A 23,725-nucleotide genomic window follows, 5' to 3' on the forward strand; every position below is an offset into this window, starting at 1 on the left:
TCTAACCTCAGTTTGAATGATCAGAATTAACATTTGGCACATATGTCACAAGTGGGTTGTTTTTGTTTTTTACTATGTAAATAAATTTTTGAAGTTTCACCATACTTAACAAGTGGTTTTCATATTCCCATGGTTATAATTGAAAGGTAAATGTGCTGTAATATCTGGTGAATTATTAGCCTTTAACGTATCAGGGTAGATTTCCTGGATTGTAACAGTTGAACAAGTGTATTGACTCTTGTAGGTTTTTTTCTAGCTCCTTTTATCTGTGGTCTTCTTTTTTAAAGTTGTGAGAAGTCTTTTTAAGTTGAGTCCCTTCGCCAAGAAACTGACCTTCCACAACCCATGCTTTTCAGATTTGAGTGCTACACTTTCAAGAAAATGTGGAACAGTTATACTTGGCAAGGCAAGGTGCATCTTCAAAGTTACGCTTAACAAACAAATTCATTGCCACTTTCAACAGTAAGGTGTTTGTTTGGTTCTTTTCTTTTTTCCTAAGAACATTGAACAATATTCTTTCATTCAAAAGTATTTCCAAAGCTGCCAACATCATCTTATATGCTTAACATTCTGTTTTTAACAGAACATATACGCTTTTCTGTTATGTTATACAGAGTCACAAGTCTTCAGCCCTAGGTTTGATGGGCCAGTCACATAAATAGCAGTCTTTGGAAGGTAACCAGCAGCTCCATATTGTTACATTTCCAGAAATGGGCCAGCTTCCCTGTTTTGAAGAGGTGAAAAAAACCCAGCCCATTCACACTGTACCAATTTTTGAGCAGCTTAACTACCATTACACATTCATTTCACCACTCTCCATGCTTCATTTTATTGCACTACTGAACTGAGTAGCTGCTGATTCGTTTTCTTGGAACTGCTTGGTGAATCAGAAACTGCAGCAACTTTCAAAGAATTTTTAATGGAGCTAAGTTCCCATGTATGCAAGTTAATAAAATGCATACCACAAAATCTCCTGGCAATCTTGTAGAGTTTTTTAAGAACAGCTTTTCTCAGGAGAATGTATACCCATGGATCTAAAATTTGATTCCATGTTGCCATTCGGAGGGCGAATAGAATTGTTTCACAGGATTCCTGGGAATGATTTTCATTTATTCCAATATTGGCCATGGTCACCTGCAAAAGGAAATCAATTCTATTAGATATCAGAACACATCATCTAATATAGCCATATGAATCATCTTTTATTCTAAAGAATGTTAAAATTTGCTTTCAGAATAATGAAAACTGCTGAATATCTGAAAACTAATGAATTAGGTGGCATACAAACAGGTTGAAACAAAATAAATAAACTCACTAGATCTGCCTGGAAGTTAGTGGAGGGATGGAAAAGCTAGCATGATGTTAAAGGAGTGAATGATCACAGACCAATGAATTTTGATGCAAACAGAAATAGACCAGAGAATTAGGCAGAATGGGAGAAGGTTGGCTGGGTACTGGCATCAGAGAAATGACCAAGCTGTGTGTTAGCATAAACAGCTTTCCCAATTTCTCCAAACATGCTTTTCTCCAAACCTGCATCCACTAGGTACCTTCTTTGACCCACCTAAAATTCGCTAACTCCTTTGATTTCTGCATGCTACCTTTCTTAGTGGAACATTTTCCATTTTATCTGCTCAAAATTCCATGCTACAAACATCATTTTACCAATTAGTACTTAATCATGCAAAACCTAATTATCTCTTACTAAGAGTTAAAATTGATATACAATTCAAAAATGATATCATTTGAAATGATATCCTGAACAGATATCGCCAACGTAATATAGGAATGGCTAGGCATTCCATTCTATGTATAACCATCTGCATACATGAGAATCTGTTACGTCCTAATATGGCTCCAGATGAAGATTTGAGATTTGAGATGTCACATAAAGAAGCAGAAGCTGATTTATTTATTGCATAAAGATTTATAACCTTCTCGTGAACCACTCAACTCCTTGTTTATTCAACTAATCTTAAAATTCATCTGTTTCCATTAAAGTGAGGAATTTTATGTGTTCAACCATTTAGAATTAATTGGAATTCAATATATCATGTTTAATGCTTTTCTTGGACATGGGTTCATGTATGTTCTGGTTTTCTTTAAAAGCTTTTTGCCCTGAAATCCAAGAATTTTATATTAAAATTACATGAGTAATAATACAGTAGTCTCTTTTAATTGACTCACATTTCCAATCGATTCGATTTGTATTAAATTGCATCCTATGATTATTAGAAAATGCATATTGATATTATATATAATATTTGGCTCTTCTCAAATGATGAGCTCCATTGCCATGGTCTTATCTGGCAACAATTGTGGATAGTGCCAAGTTGCCACATTAAATTCCCCTCAGTGATACCTTCATTGGGTATATCAATTTCAGGGCACCTTGGCATGGTGCCAGGTGTTGATGCCACATCTTTAAAAAAAAAGAAATTAGTTGCTGAGGACCAATGCATTTAAGAGGGAACAGAAAATGGGTTGACGTACTATTACTACAATCAATAAATTCATAGCATTAGAAAGTAATTCCCAAAGTAAATTACAAGAGCGATGAATTTTTTTCTAGCCATTGACAAATGCAAAACTCTCTTAAATCAACTCTTCTCATGTGGGGAAGTCATTTAATATTCTCCCCTAGCAATGTAAGAATGTTCAAGAAGGTGCTTAGAGAGAAAGGAAAACAAGGCTATGTTTGCAAAGTCCCCCATCAGCAATATATTTTCCCATAACCAATGCTTGCAGTGGTACAAAAAGATAATGAGTCAGAACACATTTATAGTTCATGGCTGAGTAACTCAAATCCTTGGAAGACAATGAAGTGATGTAGAGATATATCCAGGTGGATTTCAAAAGAATAAGGAGATGGGATTCAAATTAAAATCCATATAACTATTTGAAAAGTCAAAGCCTGCTTTGGATAACCTTTCTGGGCACTTAAATTAGCCCAATCCATCTAGAATGCCATTAATCATGATTAGCTAATTCCATTAGTTTTAAAAGCAGCTCATCATGAATAACTTTAGCTACATTCCATGCAGAACAGTTAGATTAGCCACACACCAGCTTCGATTACATCAGATCAAAATCAGTTTGAAAAAAGACAAACACAGGCTATTGGCTTTGAAATCCCATTACTTCTACTAAATGCAATGAAATAGAGTTAGAGCTATAATTTCATTAGGGTACAACTGCTTAAATTATTGAAGCATCGCATCTGAGAAAAATATTTATGTTTAGTCTTAGGCACTAAGGACTGATTGAGACCAAGGAAAAATAGCTGGCAAATCTGTGTGCAAGTTTCATCAAGATGCTAGTGCAGTGAATCAGTCTGACGTGGTGGCTCTGAGTTGACTGCCAGATTTGTGAGAGTGCAAAGTTGAGATTTCCAAAAAGACTGCAAGGCAAACTACAAACTACAAACTACAAACACGTCTATGGCCACATCCTGTTTAGTCATGAAAGTCCAGAAGTATGTGCATAACACACCCCTGAATGTGTTGCCCCATACTACTTGAGAGTAGCTTTGAACAGGCATCACATCCAAACCATGATTTTTCTCTGTGGCACGTGATTACATGCAATGAATCCATATGCATGTTCTTATGGATCAGCTCATGTTTTCTGGCACTGCCATACAGATAGTATGTTGTTATCTAAGTCCACTTAACGGAGCATTTTTCTGAATGGGAAGGCTATCGTCTGTGGGGGAAGGGATCATTGGCTTTATAAGCTTTGACCAGGCCCCTAAATTGCCTCTTTGGGACATTTCTCTTACCCAGCCCATCCTCTTTTTCTGATGTAGGATAACCAGTGTGTTATTTTCATCCAGAATCTCTCAGGTGGGTGCCATTGCCATTCCAAGAGAACAAATGAGGTGTTCATGGTGAGTTCCAGCACCTCTTTTTCTAGAAAAATAGCACTGAATATAGCCACTCACTTTGTAGCTGAGTCGGAGTGTTTTGCATCCCTCCACAGGTAAGCAGGTTTTTTCACCTAGTCTGTATTGGGTTCAGAGGGGGGTTGGTGTTTAGGTTGATTAATAATAATAATGGTAATAAATTTATATCCCACCTATCTGTCTAAGTTTCTCCAGCCACTCTGGGTAGCTTACAGCATATAAAACATCAAACATTAAAAAACAGAATATCTTATACAGGCTATAAATAAACCAATAAATTAATGGAGGAGGAGGAGGAGGAGGAGGAGGAGGAGGAGGAGGAGGAGGAGGAGGAGGAGGAGGAGGAGGAGGAGGAAAGAAAGAAAGAAAGAAAGAAAGAAAGAAAGAAAGAAAGAAAGAAAGAAAGAAGAAGAAGAAGAAGAAGAAGAAGAAGAAGAAGAAGAAGAAGAAGAAGAAGTTTACAGTTACAGCCAAATTAAAATAACCACCAACCCCAACTAAACATTTAACCATTCCCAATCCAACAACAACAACAAACCAGAGGAACCAAAATTAAAACCACTTAAAACATGTTAAAATATTTTAGCCAGTTGCCCCAACCCAATAGGTTGATTTGGTTAAGTTGGTTTCATGGTTAAGTTGATCATATGGTTGGCAGGCAGATGCAGGAAAGGTTGAGGTGAAGTGTGGCACGTGAGCACCCTTATGCACCTTTGAAAGTGAAGGGCATTTTCAAAGACAAGTTGCTCTGGGTTTTGAGGCCCTTAGCCTGGATATGGAATGTTATTGAGACTAATCTGGCACACTTGCCCAGAGTTGTGGGATCCACGAGCGGGTGGGACAGGAAGGCCTCCCTACTCACCATAAGGCTTTGGGTCTATGCTATATATAACATATGCCTTGGAAGGGCACAGCTTGGCTCCCCAAGGTTGAAATTAAGTTAGGTTCCCAATCTTCTCTTTATTTATTTATTAAATCTGTATACTGCCCTTCATTTGAAGATCACATTATAAAAACACAAAATGAGGACATAAAATACGTTAAAAAAAACAAACCAATAGCTCCCACACCCTCTCACAAACACATTTAAAATGACATAGAATGTTAATCAGACAAGACCTGGTTATACAGAAACATTTTCACCTGGCACCTGAAGATATATAATGAAGGCACCAACCACACCTCGCTGGGAAGAGCATACCACAGATGGGGAGCCACTGCAGAAAAGGCCCATTCTCATGTTGCCACCTGCCAGACCTCTCATTTCTGCTGCAGATGTAGTTTAAATGAAATGTGGCCCTACCTATTCATTGTACAGTCATACCTTGGATCTCAAATGCTTTGGCTCCCAAACGATCGAAACCTGGAAGTGAGTGTTCTGGTTTTCGAATGATTTATGGATGCCGAACGTCCAATGCAACTTCCGCAGCTTCTGATTGGCTGCAGGACGCTCCTGCAGCTAATCGGAAGCTGCACCTTGGCATTCTGTTTGAGAACCAAGGTATGGCTGTATTTATATCACACCATTTTCTCCAAGGAGCTCAAGGTGGAATACAGTACATGGTTCTCTCAAATCCCATTTAATTCCCACAACTCTGTAGGGATAAAACGCTCAGATTAGTCTGAGAGGCAGTGAGCTTCATGGCCAAGAGGGTATTTGAACCCTAGTCTCCCAAATTCTAATTGCACACTCCTACACCATACAGTGGTACCTCGTGTTACGTACCGTCCCCCTTACGAATGCTTCGGGTTATGTGCTCCACTAACCCAGAAGTAGATGCCCCTTGTTGCAAACTTTGCCCCGGGATGCAAGCGGAAGTCGTGCTTTGGTGGTGCGGCGGCAGTGGGAGGCACCATTAGTGAAAGCACACCTCATGTTATGAGCAGTTTCTGGTTATGATCGGACCTCCGGAACAGATTAAGAACGTAACACGAGGTACCACTGTATTTCAAACCCATCCCTTGTGTCTTACTTCTTTACTCCTGGGTCCAGTCACAATGTAGCTTATTGGCACAAGAATAGAAACAGAATAGAATAGAATAGTAACCTTAGCATTTTTCTACACTATTTGATACTAAGTAGTATCATCCAAAATACGAACAACCTTGTGCCTGCATACACACAACCCCTTCGCTCTTCCCTTCAGAGAACACTGTAACAAAGCCTGGAAGCCTTCAATTAACCAGGAATGTTAATTACAAAAAAAGCACAACTGGAACAGTAAAGCAAAATCCCACTACCCTAGTCTTCATAATTTCAAGTCATTTTGGTGAACACATGAACAAACGAACAAAATAATCTGGAAGCGCTCAACCTGGAAGGGAAAGCTAACAAGAGATAGAGTCCTTACAACCCTTTCGGCAAATAGCTAATTTGCAATACCCAGAACTAAGGCTACAACATTGTCCGAAACTGGACTTCTCATTTCCCACTATCCCAAATATAGATCCTCCAAATATTCATAGATGGGAATAAGTCATGTGTCTTCCCACCAGAGGCATGCCTTAGTGCAACTAATACACAAAACTCATATAAACAGTATGTTACTCATGTTTCTTCCATTCAGTTTTTACTTCCTAGTGCAGGGAGAGCTAACTAGCAATGGCAAGAAACTACAGTAATAATATATTTCTACTGGTTAACTTTCAGTTGTATATAGACCAGTTGTAGCATGCTGCTAAATTTATAATTGGGAAGTGCAAAAAAAATTGTGCAATTTTATTTCGTCCTCATGTGCAGGCACTTGCAGAAAAATCAACTATTTTGCTCCACTGGCTATCTAAAATTACTGGTGGAAATATAGTTAGCATTTTAATTGTCTCAATAAAATAGCATAATTTAACATTTCTACCCTCTGAGGAGAAATAGTATAAATTATCCAATTTACATTCTTTCAGATTACACAATCCGGTGAAAGAAAGTTTGACCTAGGAAAATAATGTAAACCTACTCAGACAACATCCTAACCTTCATTTCAGTGACTGAGAAATCCCATGAGGCAGGGGATGAATTATTTGGCACTAGTGGAATACTTATGCCCATCAGGTAACACTTATTTAGGGTGCAATCCTACCTAGCAGAGCAATAAACTAGCAGAGTAAAAATTATGGTCGAGCTCAGAAGCCAATGAATCTCAGCCCAGTCTACCTATCCACAGTCATTTATAGTTTAAGAAGAGAAAGGGGGGGAATGAACTAGTAAGTCACCTGATTTACAATTATTACTAGTCCAAAGTCATCCGATATTGACAAGCCAGGACCATACCAAAAAAAATAGTTCCAGAACTAATGCCAAATTATCCATTATTAAGAATTGTAAAGAAATTATCCTTCTGTTAGGAAATGTATTCCAAGTACAATAAGACTAGGAATTATTAACAACAACAAATGGGACTATTTCTCTTTTTCTAAAAAGTTGGGAAGCAACAAGGTGTGAAAAAGTAATATGAGAACATGAGTGATAGTAATCATTGAAAACCACAAGGAGAAAGTGTCAGACCCTGCAGAGTTTTGACATAAAAGATTCCCTCCTTTGGTCAGAAATAAAGTTCACTTCCTAATAGGTAGCACATAATTAGGTTTTTGTTAGAAATATTAATCTAAACCACACAGTAGAAATGATAATAGTAATTACTTTTGGGGTTTTCTCATCTCAAATTAATGGGTTTTTTCCCTTTTTAAAAAATAGGTCCTCTCACAAAAGAGCAACCTTGAATAGTTGAATAAGATCTTTCCTCAAATGCATTCTTTTCCATTCCACCACCACATTATATTCTCTCTCTCTCTCTCTCTCTCTCTCTCTCTCTCTTTCTCTCTCTGCAATCCCAACTAAATAACTGCTGATGCACAAGAGCTCTTGGGACACTTCAAAATAACAAAGTAAGAAAAGACTTGTAATGAGAAGGTTTCTTCTTCTTCTTCTGATTATATTTTCTATACAGAATTCAAAAGAAATAGAAAATCTCCATTATTTGTGACTTTGGGGCATTTTCATTCTCTTAACTTTGTTCCTGGAATATCTCCCATGAAAAAAAAAACACCAAAACACTAAAGTATTAGTCAATGAGCTCTCCAATCTTCCTACAAATGGAGGTCTCAGTTGCCCCCAAAAATGAGTCAGATGGAACCATATTGTGAAATAAAACTGCTTTTAACAGATCAGTGGCAAAGAGAAATAGAATAGGAACAGGGCTGTTTAGATAACAAAACAGTACTATTATAAACATTATGGAATTCTGCATGTGACATTTAAAAATAACACAAGAAAATAAATCAGCTCACATATGAAATCTGGAAGAGAACCTTTCGGAATTACAACATGACAAGATATGAAATCCAGTTCCAAGAACTAAGCCACCAAACACATGCACAAATCTCAATTCATGGACCTCTTTGAGTGGGTGGTAACTACATTTCCTTCAACTGATGGCCAGCAGTGATTGGAGTGTGGTTTACATAGACAGATACAACAATCCCATAACTGGAAATGAATCAATATAAAATATACCTAACACACATTTACTGGGGAGACCTTCTGATTTCAACAAAACATCGAAATAAGACTTGCTTAGGACCTCTATTTTAAATGAATCCTTCAGCTGAAACCCCATTTTACTCTTATCCTACACAGATAGCATATTAAAAATGAATGTCATTCCCAATGACTTCACAGTCAAAAGAAAGAATACCAAAATGTTAAATAAGAGTAACAACATTTGACAATGAGTTCATATAACATTGTTTTGAAATTCATTTCTGTTTTGTTTTAAAACCTAGACGCGTGGATTTGAAGTTGCCAGACAACATGATGGTACACAAAGCATTTTTAAAAAATATCTTAGCCGGAAGACATCTGTTTGGAGTTCATTGAACTCTGCTTTTAATTTGAAAATCATAGTGAATGTCTAACACCCTTGTGGTTAAGGAGAAAGTATTGAAAACATCACTGCTGTGCTCATCCTAAGCAGCAGAAGACCACTGATAGGTACATTTTCAATTCTGCTATGCACCCCTAATAAGCTGGCCAGCAGCAGAAGACCCCAAGAGTTCAGCTTTAAATCTTGATTCCCCTTTCAAAAAAAGTTTTATCAGCATTGGCATTATTGTCACATTAGCATGTCAACATTAACAGAAAAGCAAAAACATAGAACCCGGATCTTTCTGACTTGTCTACTATTGTAATGTGCAAGCTTCACCGGGTTCTATTTCTTATCATTGGAGATTACATCATTTATTATAGACGTTAGTTTGATTCACTAACCTTCATTGTACAAAATCACCAACCAATGTGTGCTAAAGGCAAGATTGCAATTCTGCTTGGCCTTTCCCCACCCATTCTTCCCAGGATAGGAAAAAGGCTATGTTCATGAGTTCAACCCATGTGTGCCATGTTGTCAAGAACAGGTAGCTATATAAGCAAGTGAGAGAAAATAAGTACAACAAACCAGGTTTCAAGGAGGTAAAAAAAATGTATCATTTAATAAAAGTCCCTTTTGTGACTATCAACAGACTCAGGGTTGCCATAGAGGTTTCTGCTTCCTTTTAAGTGGTTTGGTTAATGATACAATTCATTTTTATAGATAGCTCTTCAGTGACCCTATTTCTATCTGAGCTTGGTAAACTCTGTGAAGCCCGAAGAGCTGCTGCCTGTCAATGTTAACAGCACTGAGCTACTGCTAGCGTTCTGTGTTCCTACGTGAAGCCTCTAAGGGTTTGTCTACATCTGAGTTTACTGTGTATTTGTGTTTCCATTTTAAGTAGTGCTGTCCATGTGGCACCCCCCTCAAACAGCTCCTAGGCTGTAAATTCAATTTCCCCAAACCAGGGATAATCCTATAACTTCTGAAAAATATGGCCCCAAACCACTCCACTTGAGAGCAGATGCATGGACTGCTTTTTTATTGAGTGGATCAAACACTACTAATTTCACTACTCCCCTTTCCACACAACCTACATCCCACCAACTGTGCTGATGCTTATTTCCAATGAGCTCCACAGACATGTTTAAAAAGTGCAATACATGAAAACTGAAAAATGATTTCTGCAGATCTCCCTGCACCTACACTCAGTAACTGCATCAGCTACTTTGCTCATGAACCCATCAAGAGAAGTCAGCAAATCCTACCCTAGGTGGAACAACTTGCAAAGCGTACTATACTTAGGAAGCAGGAAAGAACCTAAACGAACCTTGTTACTCAAACAATGTGCATATCACCAAAATATTCCTGCATGCAGTTATATCCATAGAGAAAACTAATAATAGTGCATGGTTGGAATTGTAAAAAGACTTAGAGGGCATTCTTTCCTCTTGGACTCCTTGGTTCCTAAACACTGAATTATTTGCCTCTCACTGATTCGATTTTCCTGACAAAAGATTATTTGAAGTTATGGTGTGTTATCATCCAGCACAAAAGTTCCTATTTCTAATATGGTCTAGTCTCCTTCGGTTCAGTAATGCTGAATTCTCAATAACTTTTGACAATATTTTTATTTTCATTGTCGACACGCACCTCATTACTCTCCAACTAAAGTTAAAGTAATACAGCAACGGTGTACAGGAAAATGGTGTGGTGCCTTTTGGGTTGTTTGAAATAAAGCAAATGTGACTCACAATTCAAGATAATAACTTCCAAAAGAAAAATACAAATAGGGTCACAATCCTCTATAGATTTATGCAGGTGTGTGTGTGAGTTTGCAATCACAAGTATTTATGGGCATAAATCTAGATTATCATTTTCATGTGCTCAAAATAAGCCTGTCATAGCCATCCAAGGAGGATACAGACTATGAATTTCAAACTGCTTAAAATGAGAATTTGTTTTTAACAAGTTTAATCCCCTTTGAAATCAACAGGATGAAGCAAGTTGCAGTGATTTGTAGTTTGTAGCCATAAGTAAGTAAAGACGACAGCTGCCACCATAGCCCAAATGTTAAGCATTCTAGCATCATATAGAAAGCTGCTTAGGTATATGCATTACTAAAGTCCATCACCATCAAAATAAATTGAACTGAAATTAAGAACCAGTTCGCACAATAAGCCTTGCAGACTGAAGAGTCATCATCCCCATGACTCCATGTGCAATAAAAATAATTTGTTAATTGTGAATACATGAGGACAGGCCTTGAAAAATAACCAGTCCGATTTCATAGCAAGGCAGATCTGCCAGTTCTTCTAATTTAATATATATACAGAAAGGACTATCTGCAAAATGTAATATGTGAACAGCTTCCAAAAGAAAAACAGCAACTGCTTATGCTGTACAGAATTCCACAACTTCTAACACCATAGATCACTGAAATTTTGTTCATAGCTGTCTTGGTTCTCTTTGATCCTGGAGAATCAAATTGTTAGGGTGATGTCGTACTTGGGTCGGAAGAATCCCATGCCTGTCGTGACCCTAAGCAGTTGTGGCACTGATAAGCTTTTGCAGCCGCTCAGGAAATGAAGGGAACTGGCAAGCAGCTTCAGCATACAGATCAGCACTGCAGCAATACTGGGGAGGGGGCAGGATTGATGTGAGGGCTATTTAACCCCTGCCCTCCAGGCCTCTTAGTTCAGCAGACCACTCACCCTCCCCACCCAACAGGCAATGCTTGCTTTTGCTGGTCACCTTTTGTGGAACCAAGCAGGATTTTCTTTGCTCATCAGCTGATTGGCCGAGCTGGTGGGCTTTTTTTATCTACTGTCAAGACGTGGTGGGTGTACTTAGTGGGGGGGGGGGAGTCATTAAATAAGTTAATTGGCCACACTGGCAGGTACCGGTAGATGCAATAAATTATGATGTAGTTAAGGTTTGGTGAGCACTCTTAGGCACCATTAAAGAGGAAGGGTGTGGTCTCAAGAACCACATTCAGAGCTGTGGGACCTGCTGCCATGGTTATGGAGCACATTTGTGTGAACCTGTAATCCATGCTTGGAGTTGGGGGACCTCACCTGAAAGTGGGGAGGCAATAGAGGAAGAACTATCCTTGGCCTATGCAAGGTTTTGTTATTAGTTGGACCCCACATCTCGGTTTCTCTGCCTACATCTATTTTCAGTTTAATATATGAACAAACATAGCCCAGTTCTTTTTGAGTCTTGCCTCTTTGGTTGTGACACACAGGGAACTAAAATATTATGGTAATTTCTTTTGGGAAAGGAAGAATGCAGTTGCCAGTTGCCTTCACTTTTGGGGTGAGTAGAAGGGAAAGATAAACAACACTGAACTGTATACAACAGGTTTCATAGCTTTCAGCTCATTTACTTGGAAGCCCAGTTAAATTTAATAGAAGCTTTTAAAGCTGTGCGCCAATTATGTACGGCAGACAGTCAGAGTATTGGACACATCCATTCTGTAGAGGTTCCAGAATCCCTCTTGGGCCCATTGTATTTCAATTTAACAGGGTCATAAATTTTAATCTCCAGCTTGTCTTTTAAAAGCAAGGTGTTTTTCCAGATGCCTCAATCTATAACATCCCACTTGCAGTCTTTCTAAAAACAGTTTGACATTGTAAATATAATGTAATTAGTAATTCTTACCCTAAATATTTGTACTCAGGTTTCTGCAGGAAAATAGCAATGTGCCCCTGTAATGCTTATGGCATTAGCTGTGTTTGGGTATATCACTAAATTTCAGTCTCACACATTTTCCCCCTTCCCACCTCCCCCTCTGGTGCAGCTACAATGAAGAGATTGGGAAGCCTCCCTTTCTTCTTAAAATAGATTTACCAGTAGCATCTTGCCTGAACTCTAAACGGTGGTTAATCCCAGCTGGCTCACCCCAGTTAAGTCTTATAACGTGGCCAGGGACAACAAGCCAATAGGTACAAACAAACTTTGGGTGTTGTTTAACCCTCCCTCAAATGTAATGAAAATGTCTGGACTGAAAACTTTAGCCCAGCACTGAAGTTTACTTTTTACATTCCCAGTTTCATAATTCCAGTTCACTGATAGCTTGGAAAGTGAAAATATGTCACATGTTTATATATATATATATATATATATATATATATATATATATATATATATATATATCTGACAAAGATTCGGAAATTCTTTAGTTTCTTAACTTTCTTTTCTTTTAATGCTTCTGTCTCTCTCTTTTCCTTCTTTTTCTCTTTCTTTTTCTTTTCCTTTCCTCCTCTCAATCTATGTTCTTATCTTAGTTTGGAGGGGGGAATGTATTTGAGAATAATCTTTGTATCTCTCTTTATAAAATCAAATACAACTTTAAAAAAAAATGAGTCCCACTAAATTAGGATAGCTGCTTTATTTTTGTATAACCTGTGTGATATATTACAGCTATTTTCATTTTGCATATGAAAGGAGGCACGGAAGCCTCACTTAAAGCCAGTGTGTAAGAAGTTGCTTGAACAGAATCCATCCTATTATGCTAAATTTCACCTTTTTTAAAAAAAAAAAAGTCTCATATAATGGTTAAACTCTAATCCTTAAGACTATCTACTGTCTCTTTTCAGAATCAGTTCAGAAAAATTGGAATCAGTTCAAGAAAAAGAGAGACAAAGAAGAGGTGACTAGTGCATATTAACTCAGACCATAGCATTCCAGGAGAAATACGCATAGCTAAATGAAAAACAGGCTTCTATTACATCACATTCATTGTTTTGTTCCCAGCCTTAGCTTCATTTTGATCTCTTGTTGAATGTACACTGTAATTAATGAAATGCTTCTTCTTTGAACTATAATAAGAGGAGACCTTTTTCATATCTGCCTAATTTTTGCGTCCCTCTTGATCCTGCTTATACCATTCCCAAGCCAGGTACACAACATGAATATTTGTAAATTAGATTTGACTATGGTTGTCTTCCTCTTGCTGACAGTCCAGCACTGTAAAGCACAGCTAAATTTGATAGGAATAAGTAAAAGCTGGGTTTCTGCAACAACCAGGAAGCACTAAAGTATTGGAATTATATTGCAAATTTCACACACATAAATAAAGAGTATAATAATGCAACCTATATCCGTCTGGAGGAGACTCTTGAGAGTCCCATGGACTGTGGGAGGATCAAACCTATCCATTCTTAGGGAGGTCAGCCCTGAGTGCTCACTGGAGGGACAGATCCTGAGGATGAGGCTCCAGTACTTTGGCCACCTCATGAGAGGAGAAGACTCCCTGGAAAAGACCCTGATGTTGGGAAAGATGGGAGAAGGGGACGACAGAGGATGAGATGGTTGGACAGTGTTCTCAAAGCCACCAAAATGAGTCTGACCAAACTGCGGGAGGCAGTGGAAGACAGGGGTGCCTGGCGTGCTCTGGTCCATAGGGTCACGAAGTCGGACATGACTAAACAATTAAACAACAACAACAAATATCTGTCTATCACTCACACGTATACAAAAAAAAGTAAATGAAGGCACTCTATAAATAAACATTGTAATCAGTCCCATTATGCATTCTCACACCATTCTGCTTTAGTCACAGTGATATGGATTACCAAACTATTCACACAACTTTAACTTACTGCATTGCTACAATATCAGTCTCTATGTTTTTGTGCATTCTGCAGGTACTTTTATTTCTTGGATCCCTTTAAATACAGTATTTTCATCTGAAAAAAATATTGCCGATCTGATGCTAGTCTACCCAGTGATGCAGTCCTATAACCAAGTTGTTTATTTTAATGTGCACTGACCTTTTCTATTGTACCTATGTATTTTACTAGTTTTCTTTTTGCCAAAAACTTCAGCGGTAATAAATATAGCAGGCATGCAATCCACAGACTTTTGCAGCTGTTTGACATTTAGTCTTTAACACCCTTTTGAGACATTGTCTGCTTTGAGAGAACACACTGCAGTGGGATGAGACTCTGGCAGCAGAACCCACACCCGATCTATATTCATTTGAACTTTGTAGTACAGCCTCTTGGAATACAACTGAAAAAGCAAGATGAAGTGAAGCCTAACACAAACAGCTGCATGATGGATGGCCTCTCCCACTATTCAAATGAGCATGAGTAGGTTTGGCCAGAGACAATGTGTGCAATCCCATTCCATTCCCCTGCATAGGAAAACTCCGGCCCTCCAGATGTTTTGAGACTACAATTCCCATCATCCCTGACCACTGGTCCTGTTAGCTAGGGATAATGGGAACTGTAGTTCCAAAACATCTGGAGGGCCTGAGTTTGCCTATGCCTGTCCTAAGGCATTGCACAAAGTGATCTCAAAGACATACATAGCAAATGCAATCTAGTCAAAGAAGAACTTTTACACCACATACAATGGGATCTAAAAATCATTAATTTGGGCTATATCAGGTTCATAGTGAAAACTGTATGGTAATTACAAATACAAAGACCTGCATTCCACTAGGACTATGTTACTGAAAACAATAATGTGAGTTCTAATATAAGGAGCATCCATTTCTGTTGTCCATTATGCATTTTAATAAAATGTGTGGCTAAAAATGAGAAACACCATACATTAAACATGCATTTTAAAAACTGGCAAAATAATTAACCTCTTACCAGGAATGGACTCCAGCAAATGCAGGAGACACACATAATAGCCAAGAGCTGAATGATCATTTCAAAATGGTGAGATCTGCCTTGTCTATGTTGACTTTTAAATTTGACTCTTAGAAGTGTAATCCCTGTGACAGCATTGCACAAAAATGAAATAACAAGGGCCAGTAAACCCAAGCATGAAAAAAGTAGGAGGTAAAATCTGTCTTCCCAGTCTTCAATGTGCTCAGTTTTATAGAAACACCAGGTCCTTGATGCCTGGATTTGATAGGGTCTTAGCTGAAGTATAGGCAGTAAAGCTATGAAAATGGCAAAGAGACATACCATAGTCAACATAATCTTTACATGTTTAGAAGTCATTTTTGTTGAATGAAATATTGGCTTGGTGACTCCAATGCAGCGTTCAACAGCCATCACACTGCCCAGAAAAAGGGGACATAGTCCAAAGAACACCATGCAGATGCCAAAAACGCTGCAGAGAACATTTGACTGGTTAAATCGAATCCAGTCTTTGTCAGAGGCATATACAAATACTGCAATGGTTCCATTGATGAGGTGGCCCAACAGGTCTGTGATAACCAAGCCACTAGCCAAAAGCAAAAAAGATGCTTTTGATTTCTGTCTGAACCTCTGGTACGCCTTCATGAGAATTGCTATTGCAAGGCTGTTGGATAGAATCCCCACTGTCATGAAGATGACGGAAAAAAACACAGAGATCTTCTTTTCCGTGGGACAGGTAGTATTGGAGAATACACCAGTTCCAAGCAACGCTGATGGTTTTGAACTGTTCATTGTTAGAAAGGCAAACTCAGCATTCAAAACATATCAGGAAAACACCAGGCATCTGTAAGACATTAAATTTAAAAAAAAACTATTTAAAATGTAGGAAATGGCAATATATTGCTCAACTCAGCTGACATACACTGCAAAAACTCCAACCTTTATGCAATAGTCATTGCATTTGCACAACTCTTTTGAGGTGTGATGTGGCACAGTATTTCAGGGCACCTAACTAACTAATTATGGCTGCAACCCCATGCACACTTACCTTGAAGTAAATCCCACTGTTCAGACAGTCGGGGGGGGGGATGCACAGAAAAAGAAAAGCAAGTTGTATTCACTAGCCCTGTCCTCCACACATTCACATGGTAATTTGCAGTGGAACCTGTGCATAATTTGGAATTACATGGGTCACACATATGGAGTATTATATACATTTAGGGTTTTGTGCATAGATAGGCTCTAATGCCAACGAAACAGTGAAAAAATAAAGGGTTGAGCAAGGGTGGAGGCAGCAACTGAGACACATATAAACAAAGCATGTGTCACATTTGAAATCTTGAAACCAAAGTTGAGAAATACTTAAGTAGGAACAGAATTTACTACTAAAGGGCATTTCCTTTTTCCAAAAAGTATACAGCAATATATCTGAAAGCTCTCATCCTTCAACTAAATAATTTAGCCCATATAAGTAAGCCTCCATGTGCTATTCTTCTGCAATGGGATTTCTACAACTTGAATACCTAGTTTCTGTATCTTCCATTCTGTTTTTGCCAATCATTCTTTCTACTGCTGATATTCAAGCTGTGGTTGATGTTGCTTGTGTGGCCAAAAGGGCCCTATCCACACACAATAAAGAAGTACCCAAAGTTTGCTAATCATCATCGTTGTCATCATCATCCTCTCTAAATAAAAACCTATGGGTGGAACCTCCTAAAAACAATTCACTGGTGACCAAGTGTGGACAGTGACCATGAAAAGCTTACTTTTGGAGGGGGAAACAGGAAACCAGAGGCAGGTGGAATAGAGTGGAGTGGCTAGAATCCTGGACAGCAGCAGTCCACCCTGCTACAACATTTTGTTGCAGGTCCCACTTGTATGCTATCTAATGTATATTTCATTTTTCCCAAATAGTCACACTTCACTAATGCAGAGTCTGCTTATACAAGTAAACCTTTTAGCTTGCTTTAAAAAGAAAAACTATCCTGAACCTAATCTGTGGCATTTAAAAAACAACCCACAAAACTCTATTTAAATGAGCAATCAGGTAATAGAAGTCGAAACCAGGAACATATGGAGAAGTAAGATACATAACTGTAGCTTACTTTTCTATATGTTTAACTGTCTCATCATGAATACATCTGTCTGATGGTTTTGTCTCACAAGATTGGTCACACATCAGTCAGGCACAAATGAGAAGATTCTTGGCTGGAATTTGTTTCCAGTCTTGGGAATCCTTCCAAATTTGGAAAGTGACAGGGAGGCCAATAGGAGTCTTTGCTGTATGACTCTGAATGCAAAGGAAGATATATGAGGTTTATAACTGTGAGCTTAGCTGGACTAGCAGTAGTTTTTGAGAGAAGTGGGCAAACACTGCTGGCTTTGGGATTCTGATGCAAGATCAGTAGCTGAATGATTGTATTTACTTTTACTATGACCTGTTCACCTTTGTAAATAAAATAAGTAATACAAAGATAACCTAAGTCTACAGTGTTCTCTTTCCTCCAGGCAAAACAAAACTCTGTAGCATTACCCTTGGACTTACTACTAGTCGGAGAAGTGCTTAGCAATATTATCATACTTACAATTTGGGCTGAATCCCCAACTCACAAAACACCACCTGTTGGAGGAAGCATGGAGGTCATGTTCCAGTCCCTCCTCCTCTTTGCATCCCCTGCAATTCCCAAAAATCTGTTCCGGAAGTTTGGGGGCAGGGTGGGAAGTGATGTGCAGAGCTGCAGGTGGAAAGTTGCCAAAATTGATATAAACGTCTCCTTCATCCACCAGGAGCTTGTGCATCCTTTCCAATGAACAGAAGAAGCCCTTGCAATCACCAAAGGGCAAGTCTGGATCCATCCCTGCATAACCATGTTTGCAAGCTTATGTTAAGTTAAGTAAATCATAAGGTGTTTGAAAATGTAAATTGAAAACAATCTGAAACACTTTAAAGGTGAAATACAATTCTTCTATACAATTAGAAGAATTTCACCACGCTTTTCATCTTGCAAAAAATTACCATGAGCCTCAAAACTATACTTGAATTGTTCGTAGTGATGATTGAACCCAGCTTGTATTATGACTAAATGGGTTCAACAGTTAATGTGTGTTCAACAAGATGGTATCTTCATGGACAGCAGCTGGATGAGACTTTTCAAAAAATTTACTCTTAGTTGGCAGAAATCAGTATTTGGGAAACTTTGGGCTGTGCGTGCTGCTCAAAGACCAACATATATTGAGAATATAGAGACAGGGGAAATAGAATAAAAAACTATTTCCATATAAATAATGGTGTGCTGATATATTGGAGTGACCAAATCAATGCATTCTACTGCATTTGTAGTACACATATTGAATAGCCAAGGGTTCCTTGAAGAATTAGCGTATGTGAGCATGTTCTGCTTTGACTGGATCCCAAGAAACTGATGTATTTCTTATTTATATTTATATGTATGATCTCTCAGGGTATAAAACTAGGACTTAATCTTAGCTTAAACAATACATTGAAATACATCTGCTGAGGCATAAGTGGATTGTTTAATACATGCAGTAAAGTGGCAGGTCTAAATAATTCAGCTAATCTAGGAGCTGAAACTAGATCATAAGGATGACCCTACTGGCCAAGTGAAAGTTTTGCGTACTGGACACATGTTTATATTGAAGCTTTCATAATAATTCACAGTGTTCGAAACTCCTACCAGTAACAATTAACCTGCTTACCCATGGCAAAAACATATATGACATGTCGATTGAGTAGAGGTATTCTATTCCTCAGGTTTCCTGTGGATGCAACGGAACAAAACGTGCCATGCTGTCTCTCCCACCACACAGATGGTTCCACACTTAACTTGATCAATCAATGAGTCCTGTGGCACCTTAAAGACTAACCTATTTATTATGGCATAATTTGTTGTGCACCTAAGCCCACAGATGCATGAGGTGGGCTTGAGTCCATGAAAGCTTATGCCACAATAAGTTTGTAGGCTTTTGCAGCAAAACATTCAACGAGCCTTGGGCACCTTAAAGGCAAACACAGCCTCTGGAGATACTTAACGTGGTTTATGCAGTGCTTAGTGTGCATCCTACACATGAAGGTGTGAACAAATGAGAGAATGTGCATGATTTGCCTTTGTGCATGTGCATTACCTTTCCAGTAGACTACATCACATACATACAGTTGTATTTACACAGTCCCTTCATAAGATGCTTTTAGAGCCTCCATTCACCAAATAACCATGCAAGAGGTATCATACTATATTGTTACACGTCACCCCAATCTCCACAAGTGGTGTGGGATTCCAGGGGTTGCAGACTCACTTTATCCAGGGTCTGTGTTTCCTTTTGGACTATGGGGCACAGTGGAGACTGTGGTGCCTTTATGATATATGGTTTATGTTGCAGCTATCAGACTGAAAGGATTTCTCCCCTGCCTACATCAAGCAAACTGAAATCCTGAACCCTTTCTTTTCCCTGCCCACTAACACAAAGCTGAAGAAAGGTTTCCACCCCTCTTTGGCAGAGAGTTAAACACCCATTATCTTCCTTCTGTTTTACATGATGACTCTACTGCCAAGTTATCTCCTGATCAGTGGGGGAAACTCATTTAGCCTGTCTTTTAGCACTGCTAAATCAAACATCTGCCACCTTCTTTTGTTAAATTCTAACATTTACTAAATCTAGGGAGCATGGGTGCCTTGCACCCACAAACTCTGGCACCCAATACCTACCGGTATAACATTATACACTGCCTTGGGAGATGAAGGGGATTAGAATACTATCACAGCAACCATTCCCACAGGGAAAGAATTTGCTTAAAAAAGAAGTCATCCACCACAACACCCCGCTCCTCATCCACCAATAAAACTTCTGGGAAACAGAGGTAAAAGCACAGTACTGTAGATCAAATTGATATCCTAGAGCCTATTTAAGGGTCTGAGTAGGTACTGCGAAATATATGTGCTTTTCAAAAGCATTTATAAAAGCAGGAGAAAGAGAAAACACCATGCTCTACATTTGTAGGGAAATGGAGAGAATGATGCCAAATTAATAAATTAATTAATAAAACTTGCTCCTCAAATTCCCCTTGGGGTAACTGTACTATATGGAATATAACTGATTGATTCAATTCTTTTTAAAATGAAATCAGCTGTAAGATACACACACACATATCAATTTTAGTATTTACTGTAATTTTAAAATAATAAAATACACAATGAAAACACAGAAACCCCATGGTAATGCTGGGCGAGGATTGTCGTGCATAAGTGACCCAGGAGAATCTCATTGATGAGTTGACTGGCCATTTGCACAATCATTCATTCCTCATTTCTCAGCCCACATACTCAATGCACTCCCTGATAATTCCTTGCAAAATAAAGCAATGGTATTCAACTTTCTGAATTTTAAGCTATAAATTGCTGGTGAAGAGCTGGTGCTATCTATATTTAAATAGTAAGATCAATCAGCTGAGTAGATTCTGACTAATTAGCTCCCCTTCTGAGCCATAATGATTACAATATACATGTTTCCTCTTTGATTAGGTCAGTTTAAGAGTAGGACTTCCAGGAGATAAGCACGACAATACGCAAGCCTCAACATGCTTTGATTAGGAGTGCCAACATCCATGGAAATTATATAATTCAGGTGCAAGTTTGCCAATTCAGTAGTGGGAGAGTTCTGATACAAATACACTTAGTACTAAGCATTTATTTCTCTCCAAGAACATATCAGGCACTGTCCTGAACGCAGTGGTGCGCTTCTTAGCACAGAGAACTTTCAGCCTACAGATAAGGAGGGGGGGAAATGTTTTGTTTCTAGCATTTCAACTTATGGGGGATTATAAATTGAAGTATGCAAGCATGCAACCTTAAACAATTAAATGCAAGTAAAGCAGCAACATAAAAATAGTAATTATGCCGGGATTGCTTCTGTATAAAACGTATCACTTGTGAAGTCTGTGGATGAGTTACACAGGTTACCTTTCTTGAAATATAGATTGTTTCTCATTTGATCTGGCTATATAGGAGCTTCAAAAGCTTCTCCTATTATCGTTTTCAAGGACACCCTTTGTTTTGTGCCATTTGCCATACACATACACAATCAGGCTGCAAGACACCCATTATTTTAAGAAGCTCCATGGTATGCCATTCAACAGACATTCTTATTTCTGGACACAGCGCCACTGAATTACACATAACCAGTGCTTCAAAGTAAAAAAGGGGGAAAATGTGTCAGTACTCACCATGAAGTTGTTACATTAAGTGCCACACTTTTAACATCAGCAATATTCAAAGCTGCTATTCCACCAGCCAGACAGGTTACTTAGAAGGTATGCACCAATACCAGCCAAACTGATGTGGCCAGAAAAGAGCAATCTTGTGAAAGCTTTCTCACAAGTAAATCCCAAAGTAATCAATGGCGCTTACTCCCAGGTAAGTGGGCTCAGGATTGCAACCTCAAGAAAGAAATCTGATGCAGTATCAACTCAATTTACAGGATTCGGAATATTTCAAAAACTAATACATACCACAAGACAATAGGTGTAACTGGAGACTAAAGCGATGGGCAGTTACTGATGAGGGAGTGAAGGATCGATAGGAATCATTTAGTATGGAGAGAGGAAAGGGAGGATAAGAAGAAAGGGAAAAGAAGGGGCATAATTCTGAGGAGATGAGGAATTTGAAAGGTAGGAGTGTTGGGGGGGAGTAAGGAATTCGGAATGCACCAGATGACTCGTATTGCAGCAATCCTGTGGTTGTGTCGTGCGAAGAAAGGTGTAACTAGGCTATACAGAAGTTATGGAGAGATGCCTGGTGAACTGGAAAAAGGTAAGTAATGAAGAAGTGAGATGAACAGTGGGGAAGGAACAGGGCTGATGAGAGAGCGATTAACCATGGAAAGATCATGATGTTGAGAAACGTAGTACGTTATCGAAGAACAGATGGCAATAAGTTATGGGGAAAGGAAACTGGTTGGGGGCAGAGAGAAATTAACTGGGTTTGCGGGTGGGAAATGGGGACGAGAAAAAGGAGAAGTGGCAACCACTAATGTGCAGAGACAGTGTTCTGCATCTCTCACAAAGCAGCCCTACAGGAGCCTTTCCCGAGCCAGACCATTGATCCATCTGGTGTTGCCTGCACCGACTGGCAAGCTCTCCGTGCACGCAAAGCAGATCACAGAATGGCAGAGCTGGAAAGGACCCCAAGGGTCATCCAGCCCAGCCCTCTGCAATGCAGTCGATCCTGCCCGCAGCTGTCCCAAGGCGGGCTCGCTCTGCCACTGAGCTAATTCTCAGCACCACTGGAGCTTTTAGTCTCAGATAAGAGGCTGCAATCCGGTGGCCATCAGGGAGTTTTAATTCACACGCGCGCTCGTGCAAAGTTGAGCGTCATAGAATCATCGCGTTAGAAGGGAGGGACCCCGAGGATCATCCAGCCCAATCCCCTGCAATAGCTGCCCCACACCGGGATCGAACTGACCACCTCGGCATTCTCAGCATCCCGCTCTAACCGAGGGAGCTGGATCCCGCCACCTGTGAGCAAGAGGAGCCAAGTAGCGTGCTCACTTGCAGCCCTCAAAGACCGGGGCGGGGAGCCTCCCCTTAACACACTGACTCGGGAACAAGCCCCTCAAGGAACACGGGAGGAGGACTTCCAAGTTACACGGGTAGAGCTCCTTCCCGCCCGGACCACTCGGCTGCTGCCGCCCTTAAAAACGAAGTTTGCCGGGCGCTGGGCGCGGGAAGGCTGTTTACCTCAGCTCCTTCCTCCGCTCCCGTCCGCCGTCTCTCGCCTGGTCCGTTCATGGCAGCCGCCGCCCCCAGGCTGCTTCCCGCTCATCCCACGAAGCGGGCGGACTGAGGCGGCAGCTCCGGCTGCCTTGACCCCTAGGCTCGCCCACATTCCCGCCCCTTTCGGCGGGCGCGAGCGTCACGCTTGTTGTCGGCTCGCTCCCGCGCGCCCTCGACGAGCCCTCCAACTCTCTTGTGAGGAGGGGGGGGGGAGAGAAAAGGAGTTCTCTCTCCGCTGTCTCTTTTCCAGGCAGACAGGACGCTGCCGGAGGCCAAGCAACACCTGGCGGGAAGGAGCGGGCCAGGGAGGCGGGAGAGAGTTTTTCCAACCACACAAGTGACAATAAACAGATCCACTCCCCGCGCGCTTTCCAAAGATTTAACGAGATGGGCTTCGGTCTCCGCGGAACGGCGCAGATTGCTTCCCTTGGAAGCGCTTTAACCCCAAATATCCTCAGAGCTAACTAAGGAGCGGGTTGTTCCCTTGGTCTGGCACTCGCTCTGAGGTTTCCATATTAAAATGCTTAGCCCCTGACATCTTCAAAATGCTGCGCGAGCGAGGCTGAGCTACGTC

At 39.8% G+C, this 23,725-nt stretch overlaps 1 protein-coding gene and 1 long non-coding RNA gene across 6 annotated transcripts in view; one reads left to right on the plus strand and one right to left on the minus strand.

The window, feature by feature from the left end:
- Positions 1 to 13,493, plus strand: part of LOC132592432 (uncharacterized) — a 55,140-nt gene extending 41,647 nt beyond the window's left edge. For 2 of the 3 annotated variants that reach the window (XR_015951002.1, XR_015951007.1), the window contains one exon: positions 615 to 737. This is a non-coding gene — a long non-coding RNA (uncharacterized LOC132592432). Of the gene's footprint in view, positions 1 to 614; positions 738 to 13,361 lie in introns of those variants that run through there. The other variant, XR_015951006.1, reaches the window with a different exon arrangement.
- PTGFR (prostaglandin F receptor) lies at positions 57 to 23,464 on the minus strand. Of its 3 annotated transcripts, XM_060276793.2 has the most exons (4): positions 23,116 to 23,459; positions 17,951 to 18,100; positions 15,369 to 16,209; positions 57 to 1,134 (listed from the first exon to the last, which is right to left on the minus strand). In XM_060276793.2, the coding sequence occupies exons 3-4, from the start codon at positions 16,155 to 16,157 to the stop codon at positions 829 to 831; spliced, it is 1,095 nt and encodes a 364-aa protein (XP_060132776.1). In that variant the 5' UTR covers positions 16,158 to 16,209; positions 17,951 to 18,100; positions 23,116 to 23,459; the 3' UTR covers positions 57 to 828. The 3 variants fall into 3 exon arrangements, with proteins under 3 accessions (XP_060132776.1, XP_060132777.1, XP_034980071.2); XM_060276794.2 differs by lacking the exon at positions 17,951 to 18,100 and having other exon boundaries at positions 15,690 to 16,209; positions 23,116 to 23,464; XM_035124180.3 differs by lacking the exon at positions 17,951 to 18,100 and having other exon boundaries at positions 23,116 to 23,458.
- Positions 23,465 to 23,725: the final 261 nt, after the last annotated feature.

This window comes from Zootoca vivipara, chromosome 7 (assembly GCF_965207765.1).
Source record: "Zootoca vivipara chromosome 7, rZooViv2.hap1.1, whole genome shotgun sequence".
Taxonomy (NCBI): domain Eukaryota; kingdom Metazoa; phylum Chordata; class Lepidosauria; order Squamata; family Lacertidae; genus Zootoca; species Zootoca vivipara.

What these genes read in the sequence shown, in the direction of transcription:
- PTGFR (XM_060276793.2), bottom strand. Translation starts at nt 16,157, where the DNA reads ATGAACAGTTCAAAACCATCAGCGTTGCTTGGAACTGGTGTATTCTCC. An exon ending in TTTGCTGGAGTCCATTCCTG is followed by an intron (nt 1,135 to 15,368) that starts GTAAGAGGTTAA and finishes TTCCTTTTGCAG; the next exon opens with GTGACCATGGCCAATATTGG.